Below are 27,838 nucleotides of genomic sequence, written 5' to 3'. Positions count from 1 at the left end.
ATTTGTTGTCGACGTCATGGCTATCGTTAATGGACATTTGGCCAGACCGAGGCGACACTAATCGCTCACTTACCCAGATCCAACCCCATCCAGCCACCCCCCTGGTCACTCATGTATCTGTCTGTCAACACAGAGACGGCTAAAAGTGGGGGGTTGGGTTTTAAAGGGGGTAGAAGTGGTCGAGTGCCATGGAATTTTTAATGCAATTTGTCTGATTTGTTGTTGACGTTGCTGTTGCCTTGTTGGCTTGTCGTGATTTGTTGCTGATTTTGTCAGTCATTTAGTCATTATAGAGTTTTTCTACACCCCGCCCTATGGGGTTGGCAACGGTGGTTTACATTGGCAGCCATCACTAATTGTCATTCAAAATTAAGTGGATTTCGCGTTTTAATTGAAATCGTTTGCTCTCTGGGGTTGCCCGACCGTCCTCCACAGACATCGTCTGCCCATCGTCTTTAAAGCCAAATCAGGCTAATTCAAGGGTGTGACATTTAGGCTCGATGTCAGATGCATTAAAGCCAACTTAAGCATTTCGACCAGGGCAACAATCAACTGTCTGGAAATTATTTCCGTACAGATTGACCAGCTCCAACCATAACCACCTGCCACTCCAAGCCCGCAGAAATTTCCTTTTGACAGACAAAAGCCAATAAGGAGCTTGACTTTAAAGGTCTAAAATGGATATACCCTATGAAAATCCTATGAAAACTTACTATGTGAAATCCCAAATTCCTCAGCGAACAGCAGCTCTCTATAGAAAGGGCATCATGGCATGAGAGCTTGTCCACGACAGCCCTGCAGTGCAGTGCAAGGTCCCAAATAGACTGTCGTCGGGCGCTCGGGGCTCTGGGTTCAGGGATGGGGCATTTGGGCCAGGACCAGACTTCCTCCGGAGCTCTAATGTGGTTCGGTCAGTGCGTGTGCAGCAGACAATTACATGGACGGGAACGCCACATCTTCCACACCTTCCCGGCTCTAACCGACAGCAATCACGACTGATGAGGCGAAGGGAAAAGCCTGGTAATTTTCTTAAGTCAAGGTATGGCATTATGGCGTGATGAGCCTCATTCAGCAATCAAATCTGTGTGGGCTTAAAGCGCAAGCGGAGGAAGAGTAATGCTCCTTCCGGTGCGGTGGTTCAGGGGAATGCAACTGCACTTTCAGCTGCTTAAATGTCTGTGAAGCAATAAAAACCTCAAAACTTTTTGCCTACTAAACTAAAAACTTGATTGTTGAAGGACGAGAGTTGAGCATGCAGAGAGCGAGCAGGAAATTGTTGACAGGATGTTAGGGGGCGGATGCGATTTAATTTGTATATTCAAGCTATACTGGGATTGTTCTCGAAAACTTTTCGCCCAGCCCAAGGACACTCGGCTGGCGGAAGTGTCTGTGTTGACTTCATTTGTTGCAGTTACAGGAAATTATTTAATTATTCCAAGAGCCCGGACAAAAGTACCCAATGGAGAGGCGTCGTCATTCATTCGTCACACAACTTAATGAAACTACTGTAGCCAGGATAACGTGGCCAAAACGAAGTTATGACTTCATATCGTTCTACTTTGGCCCGATATGTTGCCAACATGCTGGCTTTTCTTTTCCTTGGCCCAGCATGTGGCGGCCTTAGGAACATCAACACCTAATGATGGACACCATCAGCACATCGTGGCTGCCATCTGGCAATTATGGCCAGACCAGAGTCACGTCCTTTCCCAAATGATTTCATCGGAAAGATGACTCCCCATCGTGAATGTGAATGTGGAGGGTACTTTTGAAATTCTTCTAGGCGGTTAGTTTTGCTTTTATGCCCTTTTAAAGTTTCCCCGCAGCCACTTGTTGGGCTTCAGTTATTAAAGAATCTTTACAAATGGCCTCCCAAATAAATTAAGCAAACGTAGCGTGGTCGATTCTCCTTGTGTCATTAATCAATTGCTGTCAGCAGAGGGGAATTTCTGGAGATGGGCTGATGTCCGCCCCAGGTCCAACTACGATAATAGCCCAAAATGCCCATATAAACGGATCCCGAAGGGGTCGAGGGGGTCTTGGTCCCCCTATCAGGTAAACAGGCCCAGATTGGACGACAAAGGCCGCCTCCTTATCGCAGCCAGCCAGGACATCGTTGTCCTGGCTTCGTCCTTTGCCGGTGCCAATAAATAAAATGTTGTGTGTGCGCATAGTAAAGCCGAACGAGTATTTGCACAATGTTTTAAATCAATTTATCAGCAGGAGGCCCATAAAAAGGGAGCCTGGGAATGGGAGGTGGGATGTCTGAAGTGTTTGCTGGTTTACAATGCAATTGTAATAATACACAATGTAAGCACCGATGAGCAAATGACAACAGAAAGCGAAACGATTTCCATCTCCATTTCCATCCACACAGAAAGGAAAACTACAGTCCAATGGACAATGGATGATTTATTAAATAAACTATGTTAAATACTGAGATATGCAAAGGAAAAGTCATCAAATGAGGAATTTGAAGTAAGGAACTCAGTTTAAAGGACGCCTTCATTAGTTGATCTAAAGCAAGGATATTCAAAAACCTTTTCCAGTGCATTATCCAGAAAGAGTCGTTGGAGTCTATTGATACGACTGGCAAAGCCAAACAGTTTTACAGTTATGACTGAACACCCGATTAAATCCTAATATGAATTTTATCGCGATGGCACCTCGGCAGTCAGTTAGTGAAGCTGTCATTAAAAGCGTTTATTGTGATTATAAGGCAGCGGAGTACCGAAATGAGTAATGGTTCGCCGGGATGGATAAGATGAAATGGAATGGTATGGGTGATTCACCGGGGTTTTTATTAACGCCTGGCAAGTGGAAAATTTTCGACGAGTTGATAGAGATTGATTGATGGCTCCCAGTTCTGTACTCCGGAAAGCGAGTCCTGGAGCCTTGTTGTTTGTCAAGACAAATTGAGTTGTCATAATTTGAATTTTGGCGAAACCTTAATCACATCCAGCCATAATGCAGTCCCTGTGCGCCTTATTATAGTCGTATAAGCGAGGCTAGAGTACAATAAATTTACATCCTGAAATTACGACTCCTGCCAACGGCTGTGGCTGCAGTTAAACGTTTATTTGCCACGCCCCCACACACACACAAATCGCCGCCCGCCCCCAAAGGCAAACACATTAAGTGCGTAAACCGTTCAGGAGCTAAATTAAATACTGCAGCACAAATATACAAAGCAATGAAATGTAATTTAAACGCAAAAAATACATCGCACTTGTGTGCAGGAAATTAAGTATGTGGTGTCGCCACCTGGCCGGGCGATCTCGCAAACAATGTGCAATCACAACGCAGAGCGGTGCAAAACGCGAATTCTTCAGGCCGAGGAGCGTGACTAGAGAACTCCGGCACTGGATTCATTCGCCTGAATGAGGCCACTGATTGCCAAGTGCTGGTTGATTAACGCAACTATGTTGAATGACTTCACTTCTCTTAGGCTGCCACTTACCCCCTCTCCACACAACACGTGCAGCAATGGCGGCCCACTCCATTTTCAGCGCCCACTCGCCCACTCGTGTGTGTGGTCACAGGGGTGGACCGCAAATGCATGCAGAGATGAAGGTCAAAGGCGCACATATGTAGCTCATTGTTCTTGCAAGGTTCACAGTTAATAGACACAAACATAATTTCTTTTTAATCAAACATTAATTGTATAAACTTATTGTCTAGATCTAGATCTCACCAAATAGAGGTCCATCCCGGTGAACATGCAAATGCATTATGATGTTACGGGGGAGCTCGGCAGTTTCGGGGATTCAAAGGAAAGGCGAACACCGAATGGCCAAAAGAAAGCAATGTCAGACATTCGCAATTGTTGCCAACTGTCAGGCCACTTGTCGCTGTCGTTGTCGCTTTGGATGTCCTCTGGTTATTCCTAGTGCTTCTTTTGGTGTTTTGGAGTTTTCCAGGGAAAGGCAAGCGACTGCAGCCGAAATGGTTTATTGTCTCAGCCCGCCGCTCGCCCACTTCTTTGGCATCGCTTTCTGTCTCAGCTGTCAGACAACTGAGCGCTGGCGAAAAAGAGTTAAAGTGTTAAAGCCCTTTTGGCCCATATTAGCCGCATCCGAATGTTGGTTTTCATATTGTTGCATATTGGATCCTGCCACTGCTAGGCTCCTTTGGCAGTAAGTTGACTGTGGGCTGCTATTAGTCCGAGCCGGAGCTTCTGAACAATCTATGAACTTTTAAACACCATCCGTAAATGCATTGAATACTTTCATTGGATTTTGAGTACCCTGTGTTAAGGCAGGAGCATTTTGTGACGAAGTGGTAGTTCTGCTGGAAAATTAAAAGTTGCAATATCAGATAGCCAACTTTAATTGATGGTTAAAGGCTGTCTAAAAAGTATGCTATGAATGCTAGCATGTCCCCTCTTTCTGGCTGGAGTCTTTTAAGGGGTACCACTCATTCGGGAATGGCCCCATGTTTTTGTGGTTGGGTAAGCAAAAGCCGCTTTGGCACCCAGACCAACGCACTTTGCTGCTATTAACAGCAACGGAGACCGACCAACGAATATGGAAATGGACTTAAGCCTGGCAGTTGTCTTAAAGTTGACCCAGACCATACCACACACACACTCGCACGGGGTCGTTTCTCTGCTCTTGTAAATAAATATATTTAAAATAACTTTTCCCTGTGCTGTGAAGTGCATTTAAGCTTTTGACTCCTGGCCCCGGTGCACTGTTACAAATACAGAAGTTAGCAAACCACAAGCTCACACACACACGTCGAAAATCGCACCTGGAAAAGGAGAGGTTTCTGGCAAAACCTTCACCTGTTTGCATCAAATTACGAGTTGAGTCCGGCTCCGGCAGCAGCTCCACAACTCCAGCACCTGATTCCCATACGAGTTGCAACCTCATCTGGCATTTGTCTCTACAAAACTTGCAAGACCACCCAGCAAACCATGCGTTTCCTTACCCATTCAGCACCCAACGCACTTTGCTTCACATTTCGGGGCGCCTCTGTATATATTAAGTTACCCCTGTTCAAATATAAATATTTAACATTTCAGTGCAAATGGTCGAAATTCCGTTTTAAGCTGCAGCTCTGAAATGACCAGAAGGACACGTTTCATGGACAAGTTTGTTGCAAAATATTGTTTTGAATACATGTCAAATAAACGTTTGTCTGTCACACACAAACGTGCACACTGTACAGTGCTCACACAAACGCAAGGCTATGCAAAAAGGACAAACAGATAATCAAACAAGGCAAATATCTGGCCAAAGTTAAGCAAGCCAAAACTTTGGCATCTCCTAGATTTCAGTTGCTGTTCTCATTTCTCTGCCAAGTAAGTGCTACCAGCTACAGAAAAATATATCAAAATATATGCGAGGTAAGGACGTACCGACTTGTTTGACTCCCTCCTTTAAATCCTCAACACAAAGGGGTCTAAAAGTGTGCAAAAATATATTTTGAATCGCAAATAATGGTGGATAACATTACGTGCAGCCCACTTTTTAACAGCATTTGAGGGTATATCAAACTACTGTTGATTCATATTTGAAAATTAACACTCTGCCAGTGATGAATATACCCGACCAGCCAGAAATCAGGGCGCACAAAGATACCAAACCCAAAAAGTAAGCACAAACAACTTGGCCACTCTCCAAGGTTGTGGGAGTCAAGTGGCAAGTGGGTGGCAAAATGCTTTTGTCGGTCAGCCGCAGGTGATAAAAACGTTGAGAGGGCGGCGATTTGCCCAACTAATGCCTTTTGCCACGGCATCTGCAAGCGTTTACATTATGTTTAACAGCTTTTGCGGCTGCAGTTAGCCAAAACAAAAATTCGCAGCAATTCGCCAAATAGTTTCATTCGGGGCGCTTTGTGGGCTTGCAACCACTGCCTTTGACCAATCGCCGAAAAATGCTCGGCACCGCAGGAAACCGCAGAATCATAAATATTTTATGCTGCGGCTTCTGTTATTAGATTCAAAGTTCGCCAGCTCTGTTAAATGCTTTCGTTTGCCATGAATTGTTTCAGTCGCCGCGCAAAAAACGGAAAAGTGCAAAACAAATTATTCAAATTCTATTCTATTCGGCTTTAATTAGAGAGAGTGTTCCGGCCACCGTAATTAGCACAGTGCAGCAACCAAGCCAGCATTCGTATCCTAATCCGCACCAGAAAGGGGCAGATATTCCTCTGTTTTCTATCCATTCTGATACCCTAGTTTTCAGTGTTTGAAATACTCTCCAATTATTGGGAAATATTTTCGCTTTTTAAAACAGCTTGAAAAAGGTATACTTAATCTAAAATAAAAGTTAATTAATCACTATATCTATTTGCACATTTCTATGTGAATTAAATGTGCATGGGTATCCGGGCAGTCGACTATGGTAAATAAGTTGACTGCTTCTATTTTACGTTTTATTCTTTGAGGCTGCTCATTAAACAAAAGACATTAAAGTAATCAGGCTCATTGCACTGGCCAGCGTTGAGATAATCCAAAAAGGATAGGGGAGTATCATGCAAAGGGGGAATTAGAGAGAAGGATAGTCCGGCCCGAAGCTCCGGCGAAGTTTCAAACAGTTGCTCCCGCAGTTTGTCATCTTTTGGCAGCAATTTCGCAGCACAATCATCCAGCCATTCGACGTTTAAACATCGATTGACCCATCAGCAAGGTGACCCAGAGAGCAGAACATCCTCGTCTGAGAGGGCAACCGTGATGGTGGTGGTGGGGGATGGCCAATTGTGACAACGCGGACATCACGGGACCCAGCATCCATCGGGGAAGCATTCGGGCCCATTGTGCAGCAGCTGCAACTGCAGCTGCATCGCATCCATTGTCATTGTTGCAGCTGCACAGCTGAGACAGTAGCAACTTTGTCCTTGCCGGCCGAAATGCAGCAATTACCATGCACATGGCGTGTCCTTATGACCAGTGATGAGCAGCATCTATCTCCCACTACCAGGAAGTCTTGATTAGTAAATTACCCTTGTTAAACAGTATCTGTTAATTATATTAATGGCTAAAGGGAGAACTTGGTGCCCCCAAAAGTAGTCAAAAATATCTTAGATGTATTTCATTGAGTAATTCGTGCTGGGTACATTAATCCGGCTGCTGAACTGATCATCACTGCTTATGACTGTTGGTTTGGCCCCACGAAGAGTTCAATATGTAAATAGGTGGGCGTGCATGGTGGGGTCTGTCAACACATCGGCAAACGAAAATGAAACAGTCACCTTGGGAGCCGTTGCTGCGGCAACTGTGACATGCACATTTTGTGGGTCACTGCCTCGGTGGTTCAGTGGTTCAGTGGATCGTTGAGCCGGGGAATCGCAGAATGGGGTGGGGCATGTCAACTGGCGGCTCGCAGCTAATGCAGTATTTAAAGAGCTCAACTTGAACTCGAATGCGAAAATCCACTTTGGCACATGCACCGAGTGGCGGTGGCAGGAAATCATTGCTAAAATGCTTAGTGCTCGGAAATGTTGCACGAGTGCGTGAAAATGCACAAAAATCGAGATGCCGCACACTCATATTCACAGTCAGGAACAGGCACACATTTTGCACCCACAACTCGCATTAATTAAGCAGAGATGCCACTCAGATATTGTTGCTGCCGCAGTCGCTGTTGCATTTCCTGTTGCTGCTGGCACTGCGTGTTGCTGCAACATGCTACACAGCCATCACTGCGGTATTCACTCCACATGCCGACTTAATTAAAGAAAACTTAATTAAATGATAACACAGCAGCAGCCAAATAAGTTATGCCAACTATTTTCACTCCTCGGGTGGCTCCGCACACGTCCAGCTCACCAGTTTGCCGATCACATTGTGATGCAACAACATGGCCAGTGGGACAGATATATCCGAAAATAATTGCGGGCCACCAACAACAGGTGATGGGTTGGAATGGCCCGGCTTTGGCATTCTCCGTTATGGTCACAATTATTGTCTGAATGCCGGTGATTACTCGACAATGGTGAAGTCTGGTTTTGCTCAGTACCCCCTGAATTACAAAGGATGTATTCGTATGATGGCCAAATTATAAATGTTTAAACTGCTTGTATTAAACAGTAAAGTTATGAATATGATAATATATCTCTTAATAACTTATCCACTTGCTTCTCAGGTTGAGCTCATTATTCAATGGAATTTCCCAATTAACCTTAACACAAGATAAAACATATTTACCAAGAGCTTTATGGATTGAGTTGAATACTTTGCAGTCGTATTGTTGTGCATTTCATATGCGATGCAGGTTGGTCAATCTGAAAGGGGCTGGCAATCGCTTCCAATTGCCGGAGTCCCGAACACTCCTTTCCACTCCAATCCTTTCGGTGCCACAACTCACACACTCACACACCTCCCTCCGCCCATCCGGCAGAACAAAGAAAACAGATATATTAGCGACCAAATGCATACATGCACTGGAGTATCTGGGAGAACGAGTGGGCCAGCGGCTGTGAATGGCAGCACTTTTAGACGACTATGCCGAAATGGCTCTATAAGTGTTTATGCAACTGTCCTCGATGCCAGTCGGTCCCAGCCTACTCCCAATCGGCCGCCCACCCACACCAATGCTGGCAAAGAAAACAGTGACACTTTTCTGCTTGTTACGCCTGTTGTTAAAATTGTTTGCATTCGCACACATACAGTTTGGGCTAAAAATATAGGTACAAGCTTGTTAGTTACAAATGTTAGTATTTTATTTAATCTGGTTAATAATAGTGGTTAATACTTTTGAAGTCGGTTCCGTGGTCGGTCCCGTACTGGTCTCGTACTCGCTCCCGTCCAGTGCGGGACCAGTACGGACCAGTCCCGTAATCGGTCCCGTACTGGGACTCGGGACTACGGATATCTAAATTTAGATACATTTTACTTTAAAGAGCTATTCCGGTGGACGCGACTGTCGGGACCCACAGTGACTCGCATGCAGCACAGCATCTGCATGCATTATGCCATTGTCTCTGTCTATATTGTTGTTTCGTGGCACTGTCCTCAATTCTAGGTCTCTGTTTGCGCGTGAGTGTGTGCGCTGGTGTTTGAGTGTAGCACTAGTGTGTGCATTCGAGTAAGCCCCAAAAACATTTGTTGCAGACATTCAGGTTCCTGCCGCCAGTGCTCGTCCTGCTGGTTGGTAATTTGTGGGACGTTTTAAAGTACTGCGATGCTGCGATAGGGATACATTTACATAATGCTATTATTATCCAATTTCTACTCACTTTTATGTTCTGTCAAAGATGTTTTCCATATCTGATTATCAATTTCGGATCCTCTAACTGTGCAAGGCCGCGTTATTGCCACTTACGTTCTCGCAGCGACACAGGACTTCATGTCGACAGCAACCAACATCCGTTTCCGGCGGAATTGTGCTCGACTGCTCGGCGAGCAACTGGCTTCAATCGTTATCCTTACTTTTCGTCGCTTTCTATCGCATCCATTGTTGTTTATGTGCGGTGACACTAATGCCAACGGCGGCAATAATCCCGAATGGAATTTTAGTACCATCAATATTCTTTAGCTGAGGAACAACTTGTTTTCCACGGAGTGATCATGCAAATTTAATCAATATCTGCCACCATTAAGCGGCAATGAAATACCCACCAAAGTTCTTTCGATCATCCACTTTTATTCATAGTCAAAACACAGTTTAAACTTTAAAGCTTCAACTTGGTCGTGTGTATTTGAAAGCTAGATGGTATTTCAATATTTTTGTTGCCATTCGTTTTTTATTATTTTTTTTTTGTTTGGTACATCAAAATATACATGTGTGTATCTATGTGTGTGCAGTCGTTTTGTTCAGTTGGTTCAGTTTGGCCTGTAAATTGCAAATGACGATTTGCACTCACCCACTCGTTCTGGCTTTTTCCCTTTCAGTATCGCATTCTGCAACTGTTTTTTATGGCATGTGGAAATTAGAAAATCATTTTGTTTGGCTTGCCGAAGGCAGATTGTAGTTTTTGTACTGCATTTGTTGCTGAACTTTCCATAAATAGTTGCAAAATCATCATCACGCACACAGTGCGCCGCACAAACGCACACCACCACAGAAGTACAGATGTCAAATTAAACTTCCGGTCTGTCCGACTGTCTGTCTGTCCGTCGGTCGGTCGCCTGGCCGAATGGAAAAGTTTACACAAATGTGTACACAATTCGCATTTATTTTATTGCATAAATTTGTCGCTTACCGCCCCCACTTCGCCGCAACTCAACTTTGGTCCTGCCCAGGACCCTCCATTAAATCGCAAGCAAACATTTTTTTCTGCTCTACTAGTCGAAGTGAATGTGGTACAAATTGATTTTTGATAAGGCAAAACCAAGGAACACAGGCGCCCAGTCCGAGGATGGCGCAGATGAGTGGGGGAATGGGAATCAGATTAAATCCCAATAAACAGCGAAACAAAGCCAGAAAACAAGGCCAAAGTAAGTTCGAGTCGGAAAACCCGGCGAAGATATATGACAGCCACGAAAATATATGTATATTGTTGGCAAAGTTTTATAAGCAACATGGCGCTATCGCGTCGCAAAAGCGGTGGCAACCTCATAATGAAAATGCGTTTTCATAGAGAACTTTTCGCCGGCGGCCAACGTTGATTGATTTTGCGTTTTGGCCCGGTTGACAGACAGCTGTCAGTTGTGGCGGAGTACGGCGTTTTCAGCGGATAGCTCTGCTATCACTTATGTATGGCGGTTTCTCTTTGGGTCGGCGATTACTTAATTAATAGCCAACATGCTGGTATAGAGTGGGCAGTACTCATTTGATTACATTTTCATTAAAAGTCAGGCTTTACTTTTGCATTTCGATCTTAGCAGCAACCTTATGTAGTAAGCCTCTTTTATAGTCTATTCCGAAAAGTATCACTCTCGATTATGTAAATAATGTTTATAAAATTTCCCTCTTTACCAGGTGATTCACTCGCACAGGTGTTAGCCAGAAACGGAGATTGCCAGTCTAAGGTGAGCAGAAACAAATCGGAAACACTGTTTGTAAGGTAAAAGTTTTTAATGAGTTGCGACATGGCGATGCCAGCGGAAATATTCCGAGGAGCCGCGGGCGGACAGGAGCGTGCTGCTCGCTGGCTGCTGATTTTTTCCAATAATTTAACTCACGTTGCGTATACGCCGCGTAAACGTCGCCCGAAAACGCAACCGCACATGCCACTTGCTGCACAATCCAATCAAAAGTTTACAATTTACGCTCGAAATGCTGCGCCTGGGACGCGGCACACATTGATAGGCGTCGGCAGCCACCCACCCACATTACCACCCAACCACCCAAGCCACTCACCTCCCCCACATCATCTACTTTGCCATCTGAGTGTGCAGGGCGTAAAAAATGTATTCATCGCTTTAAATATGTGCAGGACCAAGTTTCGCCGGCAGGCCTACAACTCACATCCTACTAGTCTGCTGTGTGCGCTGTTAAAGTGGACCTTTGTAATCAAAAAATATGCAAAAATAATAATTAGTTTAGAAATTAATTTATTTTGTATCTCTTTCTTTCAGAAAGAAAATGTTTCTTCTCCGCTTTAAGAAAATTCTTTAAGTCATGCGTAAGTTTTGAAAAGTTTACGAATGACACACATGGTCCAGCCTAATATCCGCAGAGCAGGACAAATCCGCTTACCGCTCTCACACTCGATGCGGAAAAACCAAGCTAAGGACAAAACCTTCTGAGTGCGGAACATTAAAAGAAAAAATTTTGGAAAAACCTAGACAGTCGTTTACACGGCTTATTCGTCTTCATTTCAACATCAACGATGATTATGATTTAAGGTAAGTGGCCATGGCGCTCAATAATACATGCATGAGTATGTATATCAGCTCCCAAGTCGGTTACACATGTTTTAACACTCAATTACAATTTACTTTTCTCGCATCGTTTGAGGGAAGTTTTATTGTGCAAATGCTTGCCAACCGAAAGTCAAAGGTAGCACATACGCACTTTCACCTCTGACCCGGCTGTCTGTGATTGTGGGCACTCCTTTGAGCGGCGGCCAAAGGTTATCCAGCCCAGAATTAATTACTTACTTTCCTCGCAGGTCATCCATCCACAAAGGCTTCCAGTAATGCTGTTGCACTGGAATGACAGAGGGGTTGATGGGTGCAATCGAAACGTAATTAGCGTCTTGAGATGCATTCAGCTTTATGCGTAGGAGGAAGTTACTCGAAGACCTATGAACCGATGTGCAATAAAACTTTAAGACACTTTAAAAGATCAAAATCATACAAGTATGCTCGAGGCCAAAGAAATTAAATTCCTACTGTACACTTTGCACCAAATACCAATAGAGTCAAGTAGTAATATAAATAAATTTCATAGCTTTATAGCTGCAATGACTTCCTTAATATCGGCAATGAAATTCGATATTCAATATTTCGATTTTCGCCCTCTCCAGTTGCCGTCTGTTTGTATTGCCACTGCTGCTTGCGACATTGTGGCAACTGCAACTCTATTAGGATCCATCAATGTCAGCCAATTTATGCGCATATTAAAAGTGCGGTCTGCCGATGACAAACACACCAGCAGCCAGGCTCCAAGGAGCACGAAGTAGTGCTGCCGCAGGAAGATGAAAGAGAAGGACGCGACAAGGACTTGGCCAGGACGCACGTGGCGCTTACACTGGCAAACATATGACGATGCGCGAAACGGAGGAACTACTCGGAGCAGAAGCGCAAAGAAAACCTGAAGCAGCTGGAGGACTCGGTAGTGCTATCAAAAAGGGTTCGGAATACACTTGAACAAAATAATTGCAAGTTTATACAAGAAGGTTATAAGAAACTACTTTTAAAGCTGTTAAGAAAAGATGTTAAACTTTACAAGAGCTGATAGTTTAGTGAAAGTAGATTGTGGTCGTCAGTGCCAATTTTAATCTTCTTCTTTGTTTAATACAAATTTGAATAAAGTGTAGTGTACCAGGAAATTTGGGTAGCAGTAGTGCAACTTTAATGCAACTCGGGGCTGAAACTCCTGACACGATTAGTACGCGTGTGTGGGTTTGTTTACTGGTGGCAGAGGGGAAACCGGAACCGGAAATCAGAAGAGGGGGAGAGGGAGCACACTCAGTTGCCAATTATGACAAATGCATGAAATCGAGTTCAAGCCGAGTATCCCCATCGACGCCACGGGGACACCGGTCGAATGCGGATTTCCCCTCTGCTTATCGCAGTGTGCAGGTGTGTCCTTTCGTGTGCGTCGGGTGAATCCTTGCAATCCTTTCAGAATGCGTCAACCAAACCACCTCCCATCCCCATCACCTTGCGAATCCTAGAGTAACTAGATATAATTTAATCTTCGTTCGATTTTCTGGCGAGGCTTCCGCTTTAAAGGATTATTAAGTCCAAAAGGCAGCCCAAGGCATTGGAAGCGGGGTATGGGATGGAGGGCTCAAAATTGAGGCGGTAGTCCACAACACATATCAAAATGCAATTCATTAACTTTATAACCTCAGAAACGAGCTGACCACAGACCAATAAAACCAGAATGAAATATTTACAAAAAGGTTGCCTCTTGTCGCAAGTGCAGCCAATTTCGCAACTGAAGTCAAGCTGTGACAAAAATATATATGTATTTGTGTGCAAGTAGAGTATAGACAACTATATGCATATGTAGGTATGGCACGTCTATAAATTTATTTGTACATACGTGGTAGTGGCCATGGGTGGGTGGGAAAATCTTTGGGGGTAAAATGGGTGGGGGGATGATATCATATCGAATGAGACTGGAAATGACATTGCTGTCAAATGAGCCAGACAATAATGATGATTATGTGCATACCATAGAATAATTATTAATTTGCTTGGCTGCTCAAGCACAAATATAATATACCCATACATGCATACACACACATATATATATATACATCAAGGATTCATTTAAATTCCAAGTGTGTTTTACAAGGGACTTACCGCAGGAAGGTTACTTTAAATGTTTGTCCAAAGGCTTGATGGATTAGCAATATGTAAATAGTAGCCCATTGATTGTAGTTCTAGTTTTTCGTATGCATGCACTACGGTCAATTTAGGTCAATTGTTGGAAATATATGCCAAAGTCCGATGCTGCTCTTTAATTTATGCAAATTTGGACCACAGACAGACGACGGGCTTTGTTTATCTGGCCATTGTATTTGCCCCTCAAAATGCATTCTGCAGCCTGTATCTGTGCATATATTAAACATATATGTATGTATAAGAGTGTGGTTGTTAATACCCTGTAGTTCCACATTTCATCGCTACTCAGAAACATCAACCCGCAACTGCAGGGTATTTAAACAATAATTTGCTGTTCGTCTCTCCGGGGAGAAGCTGCATGTCCATGTCCTGCAAATTTGGGTCATGGCGAGCATTTGTTATGCTTACTAATAATGCCACTAATGGTGTGCAGTTTTTGTTGCTGTCCCCAAATTGGGTATTAGACAAGTTCGCACCGAATTTGCCGGGCTTTGCACAATAGGTGCCACAGAATTGAAAATATGGAGATTCTTAATTTGATGGGGAAATAATTAAAGCCGTTAAGGCATTAATCTTTTGCCTGCTTGAGCGCATGGCTCATTGGCTGCATACATAGGGAATTTCATTCCGACTCATTATCTCGTTTGATTTGATTTGCCGCTTATCAAAACACAACAGAGCTCAAAAACACACACGCACACTTCAAAGTCATCCGTCTATGTGTCTGCTCCAGTTTTGCAAGGACACGCATTGTAAGGAGTCGACAGCTGGCAGACATAACAACCCAAACACCGACCATCCCCGCCTGGCAATTTTCCACGCCCTGTCGAATTCAGAACGCGTTTGCAAAATATTAACCAAATTAGTTAAACACCAGAAAAATGCATTTAAAATCGAGTTTAGCCCTCAGACGTGGCAGCTCTTTCGCCCACGTAAAAGCCCAATAAACTGGGTGCACGAAAGTTTTTTTCTTCTCTGGAAAAAAGTTTGGATAACTGAAGGCAGCTGCTGAATGGGTTGAAATATATGGGGCAACTTGTTTTTGGAGCGTGCCCACGTTAGGATTATTAAATCACACAAGGTGTTGCAAAGTCAGATCTCGCTGGAAACAAAAAGAGTGGCATAAAATATTCATAGATTCAGTACAAACAGCCAACTTAAAGCCAATTATATACATTAAAACTTAAATGTGTTGAAAGCTAGCGTGCGATTATTATCATTATTATGATAATTTATCGACTCGCTAATGTGAAATACTTTCAACAAGTTATTTGGATGCCATTCAATAGTGTATATTTCGCAACATCTCAACTCAAATTAGGTTTATTACGATGGCCACGTGGTGGGGAATGGGGGATACCCCTAGCATGTGTGCCCTGCCACAGAATGTGGCACATTGCCAGCAAAAGGGCAATGGCAGCTAGTCGAAAAAATAATAGAGGTGTATGCATGGGTTGGAAAAAACAGCATGGCGATGGTAAAATAAAAACACATCGCGGCCTTATCATTGCACATTTCAGTGTTGGTGTAACAATTACGCCAAAGCCAACAACATTTGGCAAACATTCAAAAGCGCCAGAAGCCAAAATATATACATACACCGCATATTCTCATCCGAAAAAATGCAGCCCTTCGACCAACTCAAACTCATCTAGCTCTGTGTGTTTTCCTGCTACAAATGTTTTTGATAATATGCAACATTGCAACAAACTTACCAACAACGAGAATTTCCAGCAAACACACACGAAAATAAATGAAAATGTTTATACTCAATGTAGATGCACGTACACTCGAGGTCAAAATGGTGGCACTGCATTTGAGTTCGCACAATATTTGAATAGTTTGGACTTTTCAATTTGGTCAAGTGTGCTTGTGAAGGCATTTCTTTGGATATACTGGCTAAAACTGTTTTACTTGCACTCCAGTTTTAAGTGCTATAATTTCTGGTGCAATTGTAAATATCTGATGGTATGCACGTTGCATATACACATAATTGCTTTGTTTACTGGGGGGCTGGGGCCAAAAAGGAAAGTAAAGTAAAGGAAAGGGAGCGGAAATAGGCACACAGACCCCTTTTTTTTGTCTCTGGCCCTCGCCGTAGATAAACCCGTCCAAAAGGGTCGGCCCCAAAATGCAAACGGAAACTCAAGGACCTTGTTCCACAGCCGAGGGGCGCATACATATGCTATATGCTATATATATAGCATATATTTTCTATATGTATGCAGATTAATCTGCATAAGTATTAGCTGGAAAGGGGGTGCCGAAAAAAGGGAAAGCTGCTTTCCCCGACATGTGAGCCAGTGTTTTCCTAAAAATGAAGCTCTAAGTAAAGTGCATTTTAAAGTGTGTATTTATCAGCTTGCTTGTGTAATATTAATAACATAATGCCGAATAAATCTGAAATCGGAATATATTTAGATATCGTGTTTTTAATTATTCTTAATCAAAATAATGTTTTTCCCAGCGCACTCACAAATAATGTGCAATCTACTTTGCGGCATTACTTCGGCACGCAAAACCGTACTTTATTAACTTTTTTCTGCGACTGTCGACAATTAGTTAAATAAAATAATTAAAATCAATAAAATCTGCTGTAAGTACATTTTTATTTTAAATTATTTCCAATCACTTTTTCTATGCTGAAAAATGGTTAAACATTCGGAAAATGGTTGCTGGCCGCAAAAACTTCAAGTGGCAAATAGAAATGCATTAATATTACATAACTGACAGACGGCAACAACAATTTATTAAATTAATTTTGGTTTAACATTACAAATGCCATTAAGGAGTGAAAAATTGTGCACCGCATGGGATGAATTTAAAATGCTAATTGCATTTGAGAATAAATCTCCCATGGCAAAAAACACACATATTCCACATATATAGTACATACATATATGTATCTACATATATACAAACAGCTGTGTATAAATGCTCTTCATTAACATTGCTGCGGCGAAATAGTCATGTAAATTTCATTAGGAATGCGATACGCAAATGAGGTCAGCTAGTCAGATTCAGATTCAGATACTGATTCTGGAACAGGCTGAGGAGATGGATAGTCTGCTCTGAATCGAATTTAATTGCAGCATTCCAAGGACTTTTTGCATTAGAAGCAAACGAGCGAATAAACATCCAGTGAAAAGAATGCCAGCATATTTTGCATTACTCGAAGGCAGCAAAACAGTTGATCCAGACATAAACCGGGTGTCATCTGGCCAGAAGAAATGGCAATTCGCATACACATCCTTTTGGCCAACTGAATGTGTGTAAACAGGAAATAGGCAAAATGCAAAGGACTCGTGTCACTGACACACACCATCATCCAGGCAAGTGTGTCAAGGAGCAAAAACAAGGACGAAACAAATGCAATGCAGCCGCTAAGACAACACATAAATGGTTTTCCAAATACTTTGAGATATCCCAAAGAAAAACAAAACATGAACAATAAATGTTCAAAAGCACAAAATATTCTCTGCATATAGGAGAAAAATAAACGAAATGAATGCCGCAGAGATCTAGATTACGCATAAAGTACGAACTGTACGAACTAACGATGGGAGAAATGGTTTTTCCCATTTTATTAAATAATGCATATATTTATAGATTTTACAGATGCACAATAGTATATTACAATTTCTTCTAACTGAACCAATTTTGCTTGGAAATGAGACCATTAATGTTTAGGCATTTGTTCATTCGATTGTTCACCCGAGGTCGAACTAATCGCTGACATTTGTGAGCAACTGGAAGCCACTTAATCGTGGGAGTCATCGATTTCGAGTTAGGCCCAATTAACCACGCCCCCGGACGACCAACTGACGGGTTCACAACGCCCTAATTGAGAGATGCTCGCCGTGTACATGCTAATCAAGTGGGCGTGCCAATTGTCCAGTGTGTGTGGCAATAGTAAATTATTAAATCATCGACATCGCTCCGTTCTGGGCTCCACATTAATTTGGGTGTATATAAAGCGAGCCAACGACTCGGAAAATTAACAATTACAACATGTCGGCTCAGAAGGATACTCAAAGTGCCAAGGAGCAGGGAAAACTGAAGGCCATTCCATTGCAGAGCTTTCTGAAGTATGCCAATGCGTTCTATTTATCGATTGGAATGCTGGCCTACGATCACAAGTACAGTCAAAAGTGGAAGGAGGTCCTGCTGCACTGGACCTTCATTGCCCAGATGGTGAATCTGAACACAGTGCTCGTCTCGGAGCTGATTTACGTATTCCTGGCGATCGGCAAAGGCAGCAATTTTCTGGAGGCCACCATGAATCTATCGTTCATTGGATTTGTCATCGTTGGTGACCTCAAAATCTGGTACATTTCGCGGCAGAGAAAGAGACTCACCCAAGTGGTCAGCCGATTGGAAGAACTGCATCCGGAAGGCTTGGCTCAACAAGAACCCTATGATATAGGGTATCATCTAAGTGGCTATAGCCGATATAGCAAATTTTACTTCGGCATGCACATGGTGCTGATCTGGACGTACAACCTCTATTGGGCCGTTTACTATCTGGTCTGTGATTTCTGGTTGGGAATGCGTCAATTTGAGAGGATGCTGCCCTACTACTGCTGGGTTCCCTGGGATTGGAGTACCGGATATAGCTACTATTTCATGTACATCTCACAGAATATCGGCGGTCAGGCATGTCTGTCCGGTCAGCTAGCAGCGGACATGTTAATGTGCGCCCTGGTCACGCTGGTGGTGATGCACTTCATCCGGCTTTCCGCTCACATCGAGGGTCATGTTGCCGGTATTGGCCCATTCCAGCACGACTTGGAGTTCCTCCAGGCGACGGTGGCCTATCACCAGAGCTTGATCCACCTCTGCCAGGATATCAATGAGATATTCGGTGTATCGCTGCTGTCCAACTTTGTGTCCTCGTCCTTTATCATCTGCTTTGTGGGTTTCCAGATGACCATCGGCAGCAAGATCGACAACCTGGTAATGCTCGTGCTTTTCCTGTTCTGTGCAATGGTTCAGGTCTTCATGATTGCCACCCATGCTCAGAGGCTCGTTGATGCGGTAAGTACTATTCTATTCTATATTTTTTATATTTTATCTTAAATTATATATAATAATCAGAGTGAGCAGATTGGCCAAGCGGTCTATAACCACGACTGGTTCCGTGCTGATCTGCGGTATCGTAAAATGCTGATCCTGATTATCAAGAGGGCCCAACAGCCGAGTCGACTCAAGGCCACAATGTTCCTGAACATCTCACTGGTCACCGTGTCGGATGTGAGTAAGAAAAGTACGGTTTTAATCCCGATTTAATTTCGATTAATCCATTTTTGGCAGCTCTTGCAACTCTCGTACAAATTCTTCGCCCTTCTGCGCACAATGTACGTGAATTAGTTGGCTTTTGTGATTATGGCCACAATTTAATGGCCAACATCATGTGGCAGTGACATTGTGTGGACAAAAGGAGCAAATCATCGCCAGCCAATAACTTACGCCATTCGCCGTACAGAGCTGTGGTTTTTAATTAAAGTAGTAGCTCAAATGATTACCGCGATTCGCGCAGGTCATGGAACAAATCGAAGAGCGGTCAACTAACCGCAGTAGAAATGATTAATTATCGCCATTTCGTTTGCACAAAGGGCCAGTGCCAGATGCCAGACAAATCATTGCTGCTTTTACAATTAGCGACTTCCCCGAAACCCTTGCGATTCACCTGAATTTCGCACCTTCGAACCAATTTAATTAGAGTTCGCCCGAATACGTTATTAACTAAATTTTTTGGGCAACGCAGATCGGCGGCTCAATAAAGTTCAAGATTAATAACTGCAAAATCTTTCTAGAAAAGATAACTTCACACTTAAGAACAATTTGACAGCTAACCAATTGCAAATACGAAATTATCTTTTTTCATTCCATTTAGAATCCATACTTTTTTCAAATCATTCGTATAATCCCCATTTAGACACGCTGCCTGACCTTATGCAGCACTTAAAAGTAATTTCGAAATATCTTTCCGCCCAGCGAAGTGGCTGGCAAATTGCATTTTTTTTTATGAATATTTAATTGAAAAGTTGACACAAACAGACAACAGTCGGCGGATGGATTTGCGGGCGGAGGGGTTTGGGCCAGGCTAATTACATTTCTACGGCTGTCGGCCGATAGAAGAAAGCAGGCAGGAGTGGGGTGGGCCAACACCAGTGGACCAACCTGCCAGTCAGATGGATGGCAAAATTGAAGAATTTTTTCAATTAAAATTACTTAAAAAAAATAGGAATCAGGAAAAAAAGTGGGCTCACGACAAATCAAATTGGGAACTGTCTGGGCAGGATGAGTTCTAAACAGCAAGCAATTGGGCTTAAAATTATAAGTCGTTATATAAATATAATATGATATATATATCATAAAATATATGAGAGGTCTCTGAATCTGAAAGAATCTGAAAAAAGTTCTATAAAAATTAAAATCTTAAATATTTACATTTAGTAATAAAGGTTGTCTTAAACATTAGAGTTCGTTCTGATTATAATCATATACACAAGTGTATAATATTTTTGCTCAGTGTAAGAATTAGGCGTGGTCTTTTGAAGCCCTCCCCAATATAATTAGAAATAACGCGCGTCACGAACTTGACTTTGACAGTCCGGTGTGAATGTAAAATCGGTTGAGGATGCGGATGTCGATGCCTATGGAAATTGGGTGTGGCGGAGCGGATGGGATGGGCTGGGATGACCCGCCTCATTGCCACGGAAATGCCCAAATAGTTTCGACTAATTTCATTTGCGCTGGCAGTTTTCGCCTGGCAGAGTTGAGCGAGTGCAAAGTTTCCTTTCGACTGTCATTGCCAGTTCACTGGTTTCTTATTCACACTGTGCAGCAAGTATTTAGAACGGGCTGTGATTGGGTTGGGCAACCGCAGGCATTCTTGGTGGGTGCCAAGCCGCCATTAATCAGTGTAATTGCAGCGACTCAAATGGCAGTGGCCAGAAAAAGGTGGCACCTCAGCTAATTAGAGGGCAATGCAGGTGACCAATGGCTCAAAAGCTCTCGGCCCTAAAATTAAGTTTTCAGTAAATATTTCTTGCAATTTTACGATGCGGGATACTTGGAGTCTTCAGCTAATTAGGTGGTGTTTAAGATACATTTCAGAGCAGGACACTTCTGCAAATTTAAGAGCACTCTATTTATTAACATAAACTTTCGCGCTGTTCCAGTTTTTATTCTCCATTTGTGCATGGGCCTCATTCGATTTATATTTATACATTGCCGAAGTCAAATAAATTAATCCGCACAGCCAACTTTTGGACTTACTTTTCGGCGAAAAGAAAACCCAATGGGTCTGCAAGTCGGAGAAATATTGGCTTTTAAAAATGTCAATATATAGCGAGCAGCGTGCGCTGATTTGGCAAGAAAATTGCAATTGCAACCAACTTTTTTGCGTTGCTCGTTGAGAAATTGTATTTCGTTTCATCAAATGAAGAAAAATCGTACATTTTTATGAGGCCAGTAGAATGGCCATGCTGCAGGACTATCAGGGGCATGAGCGGTTGTAAGGACGAACCGAGTTGGCTACCATTGTCCAGAGTTTTGGCGCCAGTCGCTGCTCCTTCTTCTCCATCGTCAGATTTATCCTGGACAAGGGGGAATCCAAAGCGTTGCGGACCAGGAAGCACGTCACTTGGCTGTTATTGAATTTGACATATTTCCGCAGAGTGTGTGTTGGTCCAATTGTGCAGCACAGTCGGAACACGTTACCAAAAAATAATACCTCACAAAATTCCACAAAATTTTGTATCCTAAAAATCTGTTAGTGCACCTTAAAGTTTGATCGGGGTCACCTTTCTACATGACATGTGTATCTATCAAATAGTTGCCAGCAAAAAATTTCACATGCTTATAATTGCATAATAAAACCACAAATATTTAGAGGTATCTCTCCCTGAAATCGCCATTCAAAAGCCATAGTTATGAGCCGTGCCAAGCGATTCGGGGTCACCTTTCCGTAGAATTTGAGTTGTGGATAACGGATTTGGACGAGTGCCCACTGTACTTGTGCATTTGTGTGTGTGTGTTGCGCCGTCCAAGGGATTAGCGTCATAGCCATTTTTGGCGTATTTCTCATGTGCCCTAAGCTCGCTGGTCGATGTGACCCGGCCACGCCTCCAATTGCAGCCGCCCTTGCGCTGCATTTAGAACGTACTGGTGTGGGTGCGCCTCTATGTGTGTGTGTATTTGTCAATTTTCACTCACTTCATTTAAGTAAACACATTTGCTGCATTTCATATTTCCAGTCACGTTCTAAGCATAAATAACACACACACACACTCAAACGCCGCCATACAAATGCGAAAGCGCGTTTAACTAGTTCCTAGTTTGGAAATCTCCAATTAAATATATATAGTCTAATGTAAGATGTTCGAAAAAGCGATTTTCAATGACGCTTTTATAAGCTGAGTTACCAAGATTTTTTATTTAAAGCACAATTCACTATTGACTTGCAATAAGTGTTTAAAATGTTATAATTTCTTATTTAAAACTGACCATTTTTACGTTTTGAGAACATTCTGCATTTGCTGCTTGCATTGCATATGTTTTGGGTTGACTTAGTTTAGGGGGAAGGCGAGCATCTAATGCTGAACTTACGTTCTTGTTGTGGGCTAAGAAAGTCGATTCTGTTTGCAATCCATTTTCAAACTCCCTAGAATTTTTCCCCACTCCTACAAATTTCTGTAAAAACGTGAAAACACTGGAAAATATTGAAACCGCGATTCGGTGGCGGGTGAAATTAAATTTAGGACGACTTTGTTGTTACTCCTTTTCGAAAATTGTGCGGCTGGCGCGAGCTTTTCGCCATATTTTCCCATTATTTTTTGTTGGCCAAAAGTTGGCAGTGGAAATTCTTGGCCAAAGATACATAATTAACGACCCTTTTTCAATAACTAAACAATTTCGGGTTTCTTTAGCCCGTGAATATTTTTGCAACGGCTGCACATTGTGGGCAAAAGAGGAATGGAATATTGCTTCGCAATATCGACATTGTCTGGCGCCAGAGCCCACCACAAAAATTTAAATTAAATCTAAACTGCATCGAACTTTGGCGAATTGAAACTGTTATGAACAGCGAAATTTAAAGGATACAAAAAGGGTTATTTTGGAATTCGATGTTCCTTTGGCATCCTTGAAACTCACAATTAACTGAGTTGTATTTACTGATTTCAACGATTACTAACATGAATTGAGTGCCTTAAATTTAGGTAATTACTTACCTTACAAATTGGAAAACTTACTCAAATGATAATTTTCTTGTTGGTCAGGAAGTCAATATTTTTTTTCGCATTGCAAACATGTTGCCCAAAAATTAATTGCCTTGCAAACAGCAATTTACTCCCCAAATGAAATATTAATCCATTCTTACAACAATCACATATTCTGGGTGTCCATTGGTAAACTCAGGTATTTTGTGCAAATGTAAATGGCAGATGCAACTGTTTTTCAGTTTTCCAATTGCTGCGGAAAACTCGAGCCAATATTAAAGCATTTATTGTTGTGCTGCTTGGGTGGAAATTTAAATTTCTTAACGCCGCAAAACGGTAAGCTTACAAATCCAAACAATAAACAAGAAACAATTGCTCCCAAGCAACAAAAACAGCAGGAACAACAATATCGACAGCAGTCGCATTGGATAACAATGGGAATTTTCCATATTGCTGAAATGCAATTGCAAAATGCTGCTTACAGGCTTCCCACACACACACACAAAGGCACACACACAGAGCAAGGAAAACATAAATAAACGTAACCATCAATGGTTCAATTCTCCATGCAATCGCATGATTGTGCAGGGAAGGAACTTCCGGCGGGGATCCAGGATCCAGGATCCAACTTTCAGGCACGCCAATCGACCGAAAAATATTCACATTTATTTCGAAGTTAACTCTGAATCCACTCGTACTGCAAAGTAGGCCAGTTTTCATATCTTATGTTAGATAGGAAAATTCTCTATGTTTTACCACCTAATAGGTTCCATTTCTCAAACCATTCGAATAAACATTAAATTTATAATTAACTTTACTTTAAAATCAGCCATGTTGTTAGACTGCTAATATCCTGCGGCGAGGAATTGTAATGTGTTACGATGCCTATTTACCCATTTGCATTCGCATTCAATTGTTTGCATGGAGAAAATGGAACCATGCGAAGCTCACTGAATGCCACATTCAAAGTCTATTCATCGTAGTCCTTGCTGCCCAAATAAAACGTTAAACAATAAACAGAAGTTGTAACACACGACTGCGGCAGACAAACAACGCGTTTCACCATTAAATGTAGGAATCAACAACCGAACCGATGAGCTGGAATCTCTTCCAGGATAAATGAAAAAAAAAAAACTATCAAAGCCTAGGAAAATAAAAGATATACAGAGACAACTTTCATCATTATAAAAATAGAAAATATTGCATTTTCAGGTTCCTTTAACTGCTGGCCATTTAGATGCTGATACGAACTCGTAGCCGTGTGACTAATAAACCTCGTATATTTTATATGTCCTGGCAGCAGGACACAATGGGTGGAATCACACATGAGCATGGCATCACATTTTCATCAACAGGAATCCGGTTTATCGCACTTTCCCACTCCTGAGCACACATCTACATTTTATTAGCCCTGCAGCTATCCGTTCACATAATTCGATGGCGCCATTTCCCATCCTATTTTTACTGTCTTCTGGTTTATTGCCACCACCTGTCCCCCTAGTATCCAATCCAATGAGCAAATAAGGATGGGTATTTGTCCTGATTTAATTAAAGTCACCCCGCAACAACACACCTTTAAAGAGTGAGTGCTAGGAACTTAAATATTCAACAAAATTTCACAATACATTTTTATTTGATTGATACTAATTTTGTAACCACACCCCCTTCTCAGCATTTAAATATCCTTTTCAAGCCAATTAGCAGTTGATAGGGAAACTCAATTTGGCAAAACTCCACCTACATACATACATATTTCAATATTATGCGACTAAGCTAATGCAACGACTGCGATTGACTGAGTGGCTCCCAAATGGATGATACGGATCAACAGGCAGCATCAACACAGAATCAAATCGTCAAAAAATTTGATTAGTCGTCACTTGGTCCTGCAAATAGTGGGTGTGTCCCTGCCCACCGAACATACCACCCCATGCTTCGGCAGCAGGGACAGCAGCATCCGATAGCTTCGTTGTGTGCCGGACTTGAGAGTACTCCTGCACTCCAATGTGAAGGACAGACGAGGCAAAAGTGCTGAGATTGCGTAGGGTCCGATGTCCGTGCATATCGATGTGAAGAAGGGTGGAGTAGGTGGGCAGTGGATGGGATGTAGGGGCTTGCAAGCAAATAACAAGATTTCACGCTTGATTTTCACATCAAAAGCCGGATAAAGAAATGGGAAAATCTCTGTGTCGTGTGCAAATGAAACGAGGCAGCAAACAGAATGGGGATTGGACCCGTGCCTCTGCATCGGATTGTTTTTCATAGCAGCAAATTGAAGTTTACAAAGTATCGCATTTGATGAACATAGAGTGGGTTTAGTAATTTCATTTTTCATTTTCAGTCTGTGTCTCGGTCTTGCTTTACAGCTGCTCCATGGACTCCAGTTTCAGTAGGCGTTGCTCGGCCAAATGCTGCTCCAGGGCCTCCAACATGGCGTCCAGGAAGTCCGATAGACTGATCTTCTGGTTCATCTCGAACAGAGCGCCGCTGGTGTACTGGGCATGGGCCAAAAGAGGCAGCTTCCGCAATGTGCGGCCACTTAGCCCAACGCTGCGCTCAGACAATTGCGACAGCAAACCCTCCTCGGCGTCCTCCGACTCCAGAACTTCGCGCTGCAGAACTCCCGCCGACATTAGCTCAGACAGCATGCCCTTGTATATTTCTCGGATAGCGGAAATGCCGGGATAACCAATGAAGAGTCGGATATCGGCGCGATCCACGAAGGCCAGATCAATGGTCTGAGCCAGATTAGATGTGGCCAGGATCAGTACGTTGGGACAAGCCTTAATGGAATCCAGCTGGGTGAGCACCGCATTTACCACACGCATGGCATCTCTTGGTTCATTACTAGACATGGCACTCCTGGCGTACGCCAGCGACTCAACCTCGTCGATCAGCACGCATACCAGGTTGTTGGGATCGGAGATCAGCTCTGCAATCTTGACAAACAATTGCGCCACTAGCTTGCCGCTCTCAGAGAACCACTTTGAGAACAGGCTGTGACTGTTTATCTCCACCAGGTGCGTGTAAGCATAGCTGCCTTGAGTACGGATAGCCAACTTCTGGGCCAGGGCCTTGCAAAGGCTCGTCTTTCCTGTTCCAGGTGGTCCGTGGAGCAGTATCAGGCGGTTACAGGCAATCACATTCGTGTCCACACGGTGTTCAGAGAACATCAGTGCCGAAAGAGCAAACTTTAGAAGCTGGAAAAAATGATTTCCTTGATAAAACCATAAATGAAAACTATGCATACTCCATTCTCACCTTTTCCTTGAGTCCTGTCTCGTATATGAGGTTCTCCCACAGACCCACAAACTGAGCGGCTGGCAGAAGCGCATGACTGGCCGCCACGATGCTATCGATGCCATCCGAGCCTTCTTCGCCCGAAAACAGACCAAGTTGCCCTTCCTCCGGCTTAGTGGCATAGAAATGGAAGCGAAATTTGGTCTCGTCGACCTTTAGAGGCTGCACCCCGCCATTGTCGCGCTCCAGGAGAACAGACTTCACATGTTCAGTTTGCTGAGCTGCGAGATCCGGCAGGAATGCCACATTTCTAGGCAATTTTTTTGCCGTCTGAAAATATGTTATTAGGGCTGTCTCAACATTGGTGCGAATTGCATTAGGGCGACTGGAAAAATTGATAATTAATTGAAAATCCCATCTGTGGACGGGTGGTACTCACGCATCGTTACCTCGCAGGCAAACTTCCACATGAACTGTTTCGCCGTTGCTTAAATAACTCATTTTAATGCAGAAGAAGCTTTGAAAAGCCGCGGGAACAAAGAAATTATAAAAAGCGACGCCGGCGTAGTGTGACCAAATTTGTCAAGCAAAAAATACGGCGCACTGAACATATTGAAAAAAATAATTGCAAGTCGTAATATTAAAATTAAGAGTATTTTTTATATATCGAAAAAGGCGGCAGTTCAATAGAAAAAGAAAACAAATATGAAAATTGTTCCCAGACAATTTAAAGACAACTATAACCACAATCATATTTTCTATTAACAACATTTATTGTATTTAACACTAGTATTTAATTGTGGACTCCAGGAAGTACTTGTTGAACTTGCGCCAGCCGAAGCGCTTCTTGGGATCTCTTTTGCTCCACTCGGGCGCCAGATTTGGCATCAGTCCCGCCTTCTGGGCCATGGTCACCAGAGTGCCCATCTTCTTCTGCTGCCGATGGCACAGTCCGGTGATCCTTCTGGGCAGCATGCAGCCGTCGGAGCGTACATACTGTGACAGGATTAGCACATCTGTGTGCTTGATGTCCAGGCCCAAGGTGCATTCCGGGCAAAACTTGGTCTGGCAGGCGGATTTAAGCATCAGGTTAGCACGCGGTGATTCCACATTAACGCCCTCGATAATCTTTACATTGTTCTCCTGCTTCTCCTGAACTGGAAATGACATTGAACAGAAAATCGAATTAATTTTAAAGATGTCCATACACTTGAGGGGTTATGAAACACTTCACAGAGGTCTCTGTAAACTCACTTTCTTTTATTTGCCTTGGCATTGTGGTGGCCACGCCGCGCACTTGAACAAGGGTACTTCGGACTGTCCTGGTGGCCAATTGCAGCACGGAGGACATGTTGAAGGCGTTTTTTATTTACAATTTATTAAAATTGTGCTTGAATGCAATGTTGTTACTACAAATGCCATTCACCACGAAAGCCGCAGCGTTGCCACATCAATTGAT

General features: G+C 42.9%; 3 protein-coding genes and 1 long non-coding RNA gene across 4 annotated transcripts; 2 read left to right on the top strand and 2 right to left on the bottom strand.

The window, feature by feature from the left end:
* Positions 1-5,087: 5,087 nt before the first annotated feature.
* LOC117144804 lies at positions 5,088-12,273 on the top strand. Its single transcript, XR_004459664.1, has 4 exons — positions 5,088-5,305; positions 10,869-10,918; positions 11,468-11,737; positions 12,004-12,273. It is a non-coding gene; the product is annotated as an uncharacterized LOC117144804 (long non-coding RNA).
* A 5,650-nt stretch (positions 12,274-17,923) lies between these two features.
* On the top strand, positions 17,924-19,282 carry LOC117143467 (putative odorant receptor 85d). Its single transcript, XM_033308180.1, has 3 exons — positions 17,924-18,949; positions 19,010-19,165; positions 19,226-19,282. Exons 1-3 carry the CDS (start codon positions 17,924-17,926, stop codon positions 19,280-19,282), a joined length of 1,239 nt encoding a protein of 412 aa, XP_033164071.1.
* A 6,046-nt stretch (positions 19,283-25,328) lies between these two features.
* On the bottom strand, positions 25,329-26,956 carry LOC117144727 (pachytene checkpoint protein 2 homolog). The gene is made up of 3 exons (XM_033310070.1): positions 26,819-26,956; positions 26,401-26,764; positions 25,329-26,339 (listed from the first exon to the last, which is right to left on the bottom strand). Exons 1-3 carry the CDS (start codon positions 26,878-26,880, stop codon positions 25,500-25,502), a joined length of 1,266 nt encoding a protein of 421 aa, XP_033165961.1. The 5' UTR covers positions 26,881-26,956; the 3' UTR covers positions 25,329-25,499.
* Positions 26,957-27,133: 177 nt separating this feature from the next.
* LOC117142841 (28S ribosomal protein S18a, mitochondrial) lies at positions 27,134-27,824 on the bottom strand. The gene is made up of 2 exons (XM_033307074.1): positions 27,634-27,824; positions 27,134-27,536 (listed from the first exon to the last, which is right to left on the bottom strand). Exons 1-2 carry the CDS (start codon positions 27,728-27,730, stop codon positions 27,166-27,168), a joined length of 468 nt encoding a protein of 155 aa, XP_033162965.1. The 5' UTR covers positions 27,731-27,824; the 3' UTR covers positions 27,134-27,165.
* Between the last annotated feature and the right edge of the window lie 14 nt (positions 27,825-27,838).

This window comes from Drosophila mauritiana, chromosome 3R (assembly GCF_004382145.1).
Source record: "Drosophila mauritiana strain mau12 chromosome 3R, ASM438214v1, whole genome shotgun sequence".
Lineage (NCBI taxonomy): Eukaryota > Metazoa > Arthropoda > Insecta > Diptera > Drosophilidae > Drosophila > Drosophila mauritiana.
This window is presented reverse-complemented; position numbering and strand designations above follow the sequence as displayed.

Coding starts and splice junctions, on each gene's coding strand:
- LOC117143467 (XM_033308180.1), top strand. CDS start 17,924: ATGTCGGCTCAGAAGGATACTCAAAGTGCCAAGGAGCAGGGAAAACTG. Junction 18,950..19,009: donor CTCAGAGGCTCGTTGATGCG/GTAAGTACTATT, acceptor TATAATAATCAG/AGTGAGCAGATTGGCCAAGC. Junction 19,166..19,225: donor CACTGGTCACCGTGTCGGAT/GTGAGTAAGAAA, acceptor CATTTTTGGCAG/CTCTTGCAACTCTCGTACAA.
- LOC117144727 (XM_033310070.1), bottom strand. CDS start 26,880: ATGAGTTATTTAAGCAACGGCGAAACAGTTCATGTGGAAGTTTGCCTG. Junction 26,765..26,818: donor TGCCTGCGAGGTAACGATGC/GTGAGTACCACC, acceptor CAATTTTTCCAG/TCGCCCTAATGCAATTCGCA. Junction 26,340..26,400: donor AGACAGGACTCAAGGAAAAG/GTGAGAATGGAG, acceptor CATTTTTTCCAG/CTTCTAAAGTTTGCTCTTTC.
- LOC117142841 (XM_033307074.1), bottom strand. CDS start 27,730: ATGTCCTCCGTGCTGCAATTGGCCACCAGGACAGTCCGAAGTACCCTT. Junction 27,537..27,633: donor GCCAAGGCAAATAAAAGAAA/GTGAGTTTACAG, acceptor TGTCATTTCCAG/TTCAGGAGAAGCAGGAGAAC.